We start from the raw sequence: 11,235 nt of genomic DNA, 5'->3' as shown, positions 1-11,235 counted from the left end.
TCTTGTAGGGGGGTAAAGAACAATGTTTGCTTTTGTGTGGGTCATGGATGCAACTGTTAGCGGTGTTAATTTAGGGGGGCTTGTATGGGTTTATAGGTTCTTGTATGGGTTTTTAGGTTCTTACACTATAGACAATCAGTGCTTCAAAACCTAAGTTGGTATTTCAATGCGGATGGCGCGCTCCCTCTCAAATCCTCGAGTCCCTCCTCATCCATTCTACCCCCCTTGTATATCATGTTTATACCCTAAGAGCGGAATTTGCAGAACTTTTAGCACATGAGAAAGTCTCATGTCTGACCTACCGGTTTCTGTTGAAGCCTGGTTAGTCTACAGAATTGGATGAGTCTGCATGGATACCTCTGCTGCAAAAATACAGTTGCCTCTAGGGCTGTAGTTCACGCTAGCTCACTGTGGGCACTCACTATGCGGTACTGTTTTTAAACTGTTTTAAATGTTTTTAGAGTCCTCAATGCAATAGCAGTCCCTGTTCACCGATTAAGATAAGAAATCAGAGTCACAAATTGAACGATGTCACATTTTTGTCTTCCCACACAGGTAGATCCTGGTCCGACAGGTACACTAAATAGGTAGATACACGGTTGATGGGAGTATGATTCCATGTCACCAACTGTAAAAGCATAGATAGTCTTCACTGTCTGGTCCTGAAGAATCGCATGTAGAATATACATACAGCGAGAAACATGTTGACCTTCACTCACCAATAGGGACGCTTAATCCGAGACATAATACTTAGGAGAGTGCCTTAGGGTTTGTTTTTACTTAGGGTAGGTGACCTAAAGAATAAAGTTTGGCTTTAAGGGTACTCCCGACCCTATTTTAAATCACTTTTCGCATCATTTACATCTACACACTTCTGGCCCCTCATACCCACTTCACCAAACGGCTTTTGGAAAAAGATCTCAACGAAAGTGCCCCTACTATAGGGAACCCGTTGGGTATTGCACCACCGACCCAACGAGGAGCAGCCCAGATGATGAAGCATGACACCTGAAAGGGTGTGTGAGGGCATTAAAATCCAATACATGGACTCCCAACTCTGAACCCTCGAGGTAGAGTTGGCTCAGTTTTCCCTTACTCTTATACTTAATCATTGAGGAACAGCATAACCTTCTTTTCTAATTCTTTGTGAGGACACCTCATGCTGGTTCCAATTAAGGTTCTGCTGGTGCACTCGACACAAGGTACCTGTAGTCGTAAACTGCTTGCTCTTTTTTTCCATTCTGTTCACCAACAGCACCACACGACACAACAGTTTAATCACAAAATGTTTATTCAGATTAATACATAGCACTACTCTTACATCACAAATGGAATACACATACAATAAAGTGCTTGGTAGGAAGAACATCCTTGTGCTTTAAGTAACCATACGTTTATATTTATTATATTCGTTTATTCAAAACCAGCAATTAAAAGTGGCATTAGAAGGGCTCGTTTGGATGTGATGTGGCAATAAATTAACTATAAATTATATTGCACATGCCTTGGAGACCGTTTCTCCAAAAGCACTATATGCAAATAAAAAAACAGTATGACGTCATAATATTAACTAATATAAATATCAATTATGATAAAATAATAATTTAACAAAATTAAAATAAATAAAGAGCTGAGATAAAGTCCTATTTTTAAGAAACCGTGTCCTGCTTCCTTCAGGAAGGAAGCAGGACAGGACATTTTGAGGCCATTTTTGCTGTCATCTGTTAGCTGGAGGCCAGCCAAAGTTACCTTGCCTGCGTAACAAAGGTAACTTCTCTGATGGCAAGACAGCGCCATGTTTCCAGAGCAGAGATGGTCTAATAAAGTAAAGTATTCTGGGAGTTTGGCTCGTGGCTTACTTCATTTGAACCAATAGTGCCAAAGTAAAGGATGTAGAAGAAAACCTCTGTATGGGGGGGGATCCTATATCCCCCAATGACATATTATGTCACTCGCATCTTCCACCCCCAGTAGATGAATGAAGGAGGTGGGGCCAATGCGGGGTCCTAACGAGGCATGATTGAGCCTCAGAACCAAGACTCTAAGTGATTCAGTCCTGAGAGTAGGACAGTAAGTGCCCAATGCTAGTATTCTGAATTCTATCACCATCCTGCACATTGTAGGACTACTGGCTTGCTCTCCTGTTGAATGACATGCAAACCGTACACCTTGCCCTTTTAACTGGTCTTCTTTCTACCCCATCTAGGTTAGTTTGGAATCCATAAACTTCCTTTCTTCCCATAAAAACTTGGCAATGGAATGTGTTTGCTGCTGCAGATTTAGCCTAACACTGTTTACGGTGCATTAACTTCCTAATGTGAATGTAGGAAAGCACCTACAAGCAGGCGCTGGGGTAGACCAGCGAAGGCTAATATGTTGTCTCCTTTTACAGGCCTGTGTTATTCTAAGCTAGTCCTTAATGTGCACTAGTGTGCAAGTGCTGCATTGATGCAAGAGAGAAGTGCTTCAGAAGAGTGAGACAGCAACTGTGTGAAGGAGGAAGCAAGGGCGTGAGTTCCACCCTGCCCTGGCGGCACTCATGGAAGCAAGGGCGTGAGTTCCACCCTGGCCTGGTGGCACTCATGGAAGCAAGGGCGTGAGTTCCACCCTGGCCTGGCCGCTCTCATACTATCTCTGTGTCTCATTTAAGCATGTGAGACAGGTGACTAGCTCATGGTTCATACTTGTGCACTGCATGGTCTGCTATAAGTATTTAGCAGCGCTAACCTTCTTCCACACTTTTTTCCCTTTTCAAGGAGGGTACTAAACAGTGATCTACCTGATCTTCCTGATATGTGAGGAGGGTGTACCGTATACCCATATGTGCGTTACAGGCTCGCCTTTGAAGGCAGTACATACTTAAAGGAAAAAGACTCCTTTTTTCTAGTCCTTAGCATACAAAAGGCATGGCCTATCACAAAAGAACTGAACTGCCATCAGACCTCTTACCAGGATACTGGTCATAGTTCGAGATTAGAGTCAGCAGTGGAAGTCCGTCCTTGTGGGTCATTGTGGGCTTATGTCCTCTGAGTAGCATAGTATGTAGAGAAATCAATTAGCAAGTCACAGACCTAGAACGGTCCAGTGGTTTTTCCCTTATTCGTGTGTATGCCTGGTTTCTGAACTGGCCCAACTGGGTAGACATAGGAGGGGAATTTACGCAATGCAAAAAATACATTAAACTAAATATTAAATCCAATAGATATTGTCCAGTGTCGGGGCTTTCCCACCAGTGGAAATCTGACCATTAGAAAGGACTATCCAAAGGAAGCAGACATTCTACTAAGCTTTGGGGTGTCAAAAAATTGATCTTTAGCCGGTGTCAACCTAGCTAAAGAGTTGAATGTGTATGTGTGCCCACAGAGGCCTAGGGAGTATGTGCTCAGATAGTCTGACACTTCCAAAGATGGTATCCCAGTCTGATTCTTCCACACGAGTGCATTATTTCATAGTTTGTCCAAATCTACACAGACTGCCTTTCAGTTGGACTGACTCAAACAGCTCTCCTGTGGCCATAGTGACACAATGCAGGCCAGACCGAGAAGCATCTAGCTTGGAATTTAGACACGCCTCTCTACTTTTGAAGTGGTGGTAGTTTAGAGGCCGGAATAGGTTGGACTTGGCAGCTTGAAATCTGCAGTGGACTATTGGTAAATAGACATTAGTATGGTAATGCCAGAACACTCCGCGGAGTAGCTGTGTGCTCTATAAAACTGTTTCATCCATTCATTCATCCAAGTTGGACGCAGATAGCAAACTACTCAATGTGGTACGGATTCTAGAAATTCCATCTCACAACCCCAGTTCACCATATTGTTGCTGACTTTGCTTACTGGGTACACTAACAATTTCAGCTTGGTTGTAAGATGAAAATCAACAATTTCGAAACATTGATCGGGTGACATAAATCAACAGATCGGACCGCATTCTGGCAATGAAAGTAGTGCTTGCTGAAATGAAAGACTGCTTACCACAGTCAACTGCCATGAGGATGCAAGTTAAAATAATTTCTCAGCGTCCACCGAGCTACCTGTTCACCTTTTCAGCAGGCCAATCTTCAAACCAAATATAAAAGGGGTCAGAAAGATGTATTAGTCACTGGGCAACAGCTGCCAGATGTTCTGAGTTCCTTATAAAATGATTCACCACAGTCAGACTGTGAGTCGTTTCTCAGAGGTCGATGTCGAGCACATCTGTGGGGGTACTGGACCTCTCCACCTCCTCCACAGATTTGGCAAGAGGCTCTTGGCTTCTTTGGGCTTGCCGGATGGTAGACTGCAGGGAATTTTCCAGCTGCTCTTGACATGCTCTCAGAACGTCCTGTTTTGGGCACAAAGTCAAATATTAGATTATAGTAATGTAATGGTTTCCAGTGTCATGGTATGCATTTTGATAAATTTCTTGCAGGATACCCTCTTGTGTTATACTGTGTTATATTGTTTCATGTTCCTGAGTATTTGTGTAGTTCTTAGTTGACACTGGGTCTCTTGCCACTTCAACAAGGAGTCTTCGGTTTGCCAGTTGTTGGATTTTCTGGCAGATGTCCTCTGTCAGGGTGTAGATAAGAAGTGTCTTTGGCTACCCCCTGCTCCAAGTAAATGTTTTAAGAGGTTTGGAGGGTGTGTGTAGGAGGGGTACCTCAGTGTCATATACTAGGGACTTACATATATGTGTATACAGTGCAAATGAAGAGAATTTTATTTTTCGCTGTCCGTTCTTACCAGATCACACCGGATAGCGCTTGCGAGGTGTTCTGTGATGACCAGGTGGAAGGTGGGGTCGTCCAGGTTCCCCACCCGCAGCCCTGCCACGGAAGCTGCAACGCTGGCCGCCGCAATCATGGATGGAGGGAACGCGATGAAGTTACAGTCTGAAAGTCAAAGAAGATATCCAGCATGAGAAAGCTACGCAAGCACTGTGTGTGCTGTCTAATGGCACATTTGGATCTACCAACACGAGAAAGATCAACCAGCACCTTGCACTTGCTCCTCATTTACATATCTTGGTCACAGCCAAGAACCAATGCATTGCAGTGGGTACGTGGAGCAGCCTTGTGTCTGTGCCCTTTTCACTGAGGAGTTACAGATAGATACTGGCCTCCTGCTCCACTCTCCATTGAAATGGAACTGTCCAAACCTCCCACTTTCCAACCATGCTCCCTACTGACATGCAGAAGGCACACACAGGCACCGCGTTTCATTCCCAAATTCAGATGTATTGGACACGGTAAGTGGACACCTGCAGCTCCTCGCCAAAATGCACTCGGTACAGAAATGCCCTCCTCCAACTCCTATTGAACTGCACTGGTCTCAATCAAGGGCCTACTTAAAATTTCCACTGAAATGCTTTGAGCACGGAAGGGGCCTTACTCCCGACACCCCATTGAAACGCATTAAGCACAAGGAGAGTTGTGCTCAGTAGTTCTCCATTGAAATGCATTGCCAACTTAAAGGCACGTTTGAAATTCAACTTGAACAAAATCTGGGTCCTGTGCAAACTCTCGACTTCAACTCATTGCAATTCTTTTTTTTTCCTTTCATTTTTTCTCTATTGTTTTTATTCATTATTTTATTATTTTATTGAAAAACTTGGCATTCAATACAGAGTATCAGTAATTGACAAGGCAATAGAATTCCCTTGGTTAGAAAATTCCTTTCGCTTTACAACTCCCAACAGATTACATACAAATGTAATTCTTTTTTAATAGTGTCATCACTGCCTTATGCATATTCTAAGGCAAAAACAATATCAAATTCAAAATTACATAAAACAGGTAGACTGGAAACGTGGAAGTGTGAGGTAAAAGAACAGTCAAGCATACTCAAAAACATATTTAATTTTTTAAAAATATTAATGGACTTTGACCATTGCAATGTCTGAAGTGTATTTGTGCTAATCGGACCAGATTTGTTTTTGACTTGTAGTTCTGACATATTTTTTAGTTAATCTCTATTTACTTCAGAGAAAGAGATGTTAATGTTCACGTGTGTATTTTTATTAGTTGTATTGGGCCTATCCTGTCCTATCCTTCAAAAAATGTTTACGCTAGATGACTATTGGTGATTCAACTGAATTCAGGTTTTCAGTCCAGCATTCTGTAAGCAAGTTAGTAACTGTTTCCATTATATCACAATTCTGCTAGTGGGGGGAAACATCATCACTGAAAATCTGTAGGCTATATTGAGAGACATGACACCACCAATTTATGCATAGGCATAAAGATCAATTCTTGACTTGAAACCATAGTCCACTTTTGAAATGGCCACCTGAGAACACTGCTGTTCCACCCATACTCACCGTTGGCGCAGAGGGCAATGAAGGTCTCTGTGTGCTTCTGCACCAGATGTTTCTTGGCACCAGCAAGACACAGTGGTTCCAGGAAGTGTGGGAGGAAGTCCCGGGGAGTCACGGCTGCGATATCCCACTTGAGCTTGTTCAGTACCAGAAGTTCCATGGCCTGTAGCAGAGAAAGAACAAGTGTGAATAAGGTGCTTCCCAGCTGGGGACTGCTGGTAGTCTCTCATTAGAAGGACTGTGGTCCTGCCATACTCATATGGGCCAGTGTGCTTCCTTGGAAAATGTACCATGTGCATGTTCTGTCTCCAAGCCTAACACAGAATGTGATTGAAAGCAGACTCCCAGCATTGCCATCTATATATGACCTTACATTCAACAACTCTTAGTTGTAGGCATTACTCAACCTTAATCAGAAAATGTGTCCCAAACACAGTAAGTCGTATCCCTGAGAAAGAGTTCAACAGTTTTCATTGATCTCTTTGAGGCGAGCATCCTCACAGCAAGACAATGACAAACGATCAAGATTCCTTCACTGGAGCAGGGAGGCTCAAGGGAACCTAAGTTTTGCTCCCTGTAAATCAGGACATTTGGGGACTTTTCCTAAAGCTAAGAGGAATCGATATGAGAAGAGATCCCCAGATGAGGCTCAAGGAGGACTGGCCCTAGCTGAAGCCAGACAGATGAGTGAACCCATATAAACCCCACAATAAAGGCTTTGTAAAGATGACGGAGAACCTGATGTATGCACACCCATTGGCCAAAGACTAAAGAGGGATGGGAGGTCACACCTCTCTCTACAAAGTGACAGATGGTGGCACCAGTAGGAGAGACAACCCAAGGCTGCTGGGGTGACAAGCGAGAGGGAAAGCTTTTGTCTCTCTTCGTTTACTTCAGTGGCACTCAACGTATGCTCAGGATGGTTGGGTCCCGGCCAGGTTCTCAGAATAAGCATTTAAAATATATATTTTCTCCAACCTGATATATTATATTTACCTTTATTTATATTGCTATCCTGAAAATCTGGGGCGGATTTGGCTTGCTGGGATCCAGGTTGGGCAGCTATGGTTGTTTCCTTTGATGACTGTTCATTTAAAAGAGGGTAACTCAGACCTCAGCAGACCTGATGCCCAAGAACAAGCCATGGGGCAAAGGCTGGATCTATCACAGTTTGCTACAGAATATTTGGAATCACAGCAAGTCAATACCTAGCACCGTGTAGGCACCTGAAGGGGAGGTCACTTACCTTAAGCTCGGACTCAGTGAAGGAATAGTCTGAGTACAGGCACAGCTTCTCCATGGTGATGGGTCTTGTTTCTTTCATCTTGGAGGCCAGGAGCAGGCAGGTGGATCCCAGCAGCTGTAGCTGTCTCTTCTCCACTGACAGGAGCGATAGAAACCGGTCCAGGCAGTTCATGGCGAGCGGGAAAACATCCTCCTCGCAGTTCTCCTCTTCACACACCTATTGAAATAAATACAGGATTGGTGAGAAGCAGAAAGCTTGTGAAGGAGAAAGGTAATTCAACCTTACAAGAAGCGGACACAGAGAGGATGACGGACTGACGACCTATGGAGGAAGGGGCCTGTCTGTCCTGAGTCAGCGGACACACAACACTGCCCTGCTACTGAAAGGATGTTGGTTGGGTTAAAGGACTTTTTTATTGAGCTAGAGGTATTACAGGGTCAGTAACAGTGAGGCTCTTTCATTAAGGTAAGAGACTCCTGAGAGTGATCTAGAGGTGCATTGGTACATCACAATTTGACATGATCAGAAGGGTCCACAGAGATGGAAACACACCTTAGTCCTGTGTTAACGAGAGAGGCCATTCTCCCATGACCTGGAGGATCCCCAGGATGTGTTTTAACCTAAAGTTCTACTGTTGAAAGAGGACAGTCGACGTGATCTGGAGCACACCCAGGGCGGGTTCACGCATTGAAGGCCCACTCTTGAGGGGAGAAATCTTTGTTTCCTGCAGCCTTTGATCTAAACTTTATCACTGCTGGTGGACTGGCCTCCACAGTACTACGCTCTGTGTACACAGATCAGGAGAGATACCCTGAGCATTAGAGTAGGTGCCTTAGGGCATTTAGAAGTACTGAATCACTGTACAAATATAGGAGGAGATTCGGATTCCATGAGGAGCAGGTTGGGTGTTGTCTATTGTCATGGGGTACTACATGTTAGTGCACATAGATTATGAGAGATGTCCTAAGTGCAATAGAGGAACCATATTCTGTACGTTTATGAAAAGCGGTGATGTCTTGTTTCTAAAACAGGGGCTGCATTAGTTGCCTTGATTTTAGGTGGGGTTGGACCTTTGTCATTACTGGTATTCTCCCAACTTTTTCGAAGTAAAAAATGCTTTTGAGGAAATGAACACATACTTGTGTTCCCACCCTACAAGTGAGGTCTCTGTGTGCTCCAAAACGTAAACGACAAGCGTTTAAGAAGAATGTTGCGGTGAAATAACAAAACCAACAACAGGGCTTTAAGTGGGCCAGGTTTCACCGGTGCTAAGCACCAGCAGTTTTTTAAAAGGAGCCTCAAAGCGGGTCTATTGGGCTCTGTTTTATTCCCTGGCACAAGCGGTCCATTTTTCCCGACTGCAGTCATAGCAGGCACATCATGTGCGTGTGTTCACACAGCTCACTTCTCACTAGTGGAGAAGTTACGACACTACGTCATGGCAGGTGAGCCTTGTAGGGGAAGGGAAATCCTTTAAAGACTATTTTTCTCTCTTGGTTTCCCTTCTCTTTTTGAAACTCATGAGCAGCAACATTGTTGAGGTGTCACCAGGGTTGTAAGTGGAAGCTTTTTCAATATTATATACAAGCTATAGTTGCTGCTTATTTATCTTATGCAACTAACAACCATTGACCAAGGCAATAGTCCTGACTTGTAGGTATGATGTTATTTGTTGTATCGTGTATCTGGATGCAATGACAGTAACAGCAAAATACAAGTCGGGCGGGGCACTATGCTAAGCCCAGATTTTTACATTGTGTTTTTAAGCCACACCCTTATGTACATTTGCCACGCCCCTTGGGGGAGTCCCTCCACCCCTCGTTTTATCATCCTACTTAATGCTGTGCCAACAACAATTGCTCCCCGTATACATTCCATCTATGGAATAGGAATGTACTGTGTGTGATTCACTAAGTGCAATGCATGAAACCCAGGAGGGGGAATGATACAGCGAAGAGACAATAGCATGACCTGAGAGAGATTACTCCTCTGGGCATGGCAAAAGCACACTCTTACATAACAGCAGCCCAAACCTAAACACAGGGGAGAGAGATACTTCTCTTTGCAGAGCTCTGTAAATATTAAAGCACTTGCAACAAAGCCTAAAACGCCTCTTGTTTTTAAAGACACATATCATTAGCACCTAAAAACACATTTTTAAGAACAGTTGTAAATCATTTTCAAACTAATAGCATTTCCACTTTGAAAAGAGCTTCCTCCCTCCACCCACAGTACCGCGCTCCATCACAGTGACATTCCTCTGCACGTCTTTTGAAAGAGAGACGCCTCTGAGACAGCACTACAACAAGCCCCTACTTGATTTTTAAAAGACACTTGGAAACAGGACCGGGGATAAACCCGAATTACCATCTCAACAAAGGTCAGTTTCACAGAAAGAAGATGTCAACGTGTCAGCCCGAAATGCGATTTTCAGCAGACTGTGAAAGAAGGGAAGTCGCCGATTGCCTGACCGCCTAGTCATTGACATCTGCGGGTGGCCCCTGCTTGGGCACTCCTTTAAAAGCCATTAGTAAAGTTATACTGATGTGTCTGGGCCGCACGTGCAGCAGGAGAACTATAACACTATTTGCATGCTATTGGCATGCCTAAGGAAGGACACACAATAAACGCCCCCTTATATTCACTCTTTTCATCTCACGAGACGCACTAACATTTGAGACAAAGAGAACTTCAAAAAGGGTCACATTTGCCGTTCAAATCCGTATATAAATAACGATAAATACACATTACTGTTGAAAGCTCAAGGTAATGTACGGTGTCGGTGGGTGCAGACGTGTTTACGCTTTGGAGGTTTTGGGTGCAAATGAATTTATGTGGTGTAAAGTTAGGGTACAGATCGGATTATGCGGTATAAACGAAGAGAAACAAGTTCACGTTTGCAGTTAAAGTGTAGGGGCATAATTGGGGTTACACAAAGCATTGTTGATGGTACGGCTAAACTTGTTCCAAATATATTGTTATGGCCATGAGTTGAAAGATTAGATATACAATCAGGTACTATAGCCTAAAGTACAAGACTCTGGAGGGGTTATTCGGTCTTAAGTGAATACCACATGTAATAAATAGAAAGACATATATCACTTAGAAGGCTCTTGTTTTTCTAGCGCCCACGTATGGATATCATTATCAAAGAAGTTCTATAATAACCTATGACCAGGTAGGAAGTAGTTAATATTGGGGGCTGGCCTTACCTCAAGCATCCAATTGGCGAGAACTCTGCGCATGGGCGGTCGCACCTCCTTCTGCACGCGCTGGAAGTAGGAGGGAGAGGGCAGGTACCGCTCCTCCGCCGCCAGCAGCTCGGCCAGCACTCGGCTCCCGAGCAGCACAGGGTCGGGGTTGGCTCTGGGCACCGGCCACGCCTCCCAGCACACGAGTTGTCCGGCTAGATTCATCTTCAGCTGCCTGTCAGAATGTGCGAAGCTCTTTAAGGTGTTAGTGTTGTTTCCCGCGTGTATGTCACTGCCAGACTGTCCCTTTAAACCCGGCCTGCCACTCATATACCATCAGATTCACGTCTGGGGCTCAGACTCCACCCCGCGCTCTTCATTGGACCACTACCGAGGCACAGACAGCCAATCAGGCCGGACCCAGGAAGTGCCAGGGGACCAAAATCCCCTCCCACCAACCTGTTTCTGTAACCGATGTCTCTTCGGGGATTTTGTTATTGTTTT

At 44.3% G+C, this 11,235-nt stretch overlaps 1 protein-coding gene across 1 annotated transcript; it reads right to left on the bottom strand.

Annotated features, from left to right (window-relative positions):
- Positions 1–2,477: 2,477 nt before the first annotated feature.
- Positions 2,478–11,027, bottom strand: LOC147701507 (G1/S-specific cyclin-D1-like). The gene is made up of 5 exons (XM_086928662.1): positions 10,753–11,027; positions 7,541–7,756; positions 6,298–6,457; positions 4,722–4,870; positions 2,478–4,320 (listed from the first exon to the last, which is right to left on the bottom strand). Exons 1-5 carry the CDS (start codon positions 10,954–10,956, stop codon positions 4,171–4,173), a joined length of 879 nt encoding a protein of 292 aa, XP_086784788.1. The 5' UTR covers positions 10,957–11,027; the 3' UTR covers positions 2,478–4,170.
- Between the last annotated feature and the right edge of the window lie 208 nt (positions 11,028–11,235).

This window comes from Lissotriton vulgaris, chromosome 7, assembly GCF_964263255.1.
Source record: "Lissotriton vulgaris chromosome 7, aLisVul1.2, whole genome shotgun sequence".
NCBI classification, from domain to species: Eukaryota; Metazoa; Chordata; class Amphibia; order Caudata; family Salamandridae; genus Lissotriton; species Lissotriton vulgaris.
The sequence above is the reverse complement of the archived record's forward strand: the minus strand, read 5'-3'. Positions and strand labels throughout refer to the sequence as shown.

Coding starts and splice junctions, on each gene's coding strand:
- LOC147701507 (XM_086928662.1), bottom strand. CDS start 10,956: ATGAATCTAGCCGGACAACTCGTGTGCTGGGAGGCGTGGCCGGTGCCC. Junction 7,757..10,752: donor TCGCCAATTGGATGCTTGAG/GTAAGGCCAGCC, acceptor TTATTTCAATAG/GTGTGTGAAGAGGAGAACTG. Junction 6,458..7,540: donor TCACTGAGTCCGAGCTTAAG/GTAAGTGACCTC, acceptor TCTCTGCTACAG/GCCATGGAACTTCTGGTACT.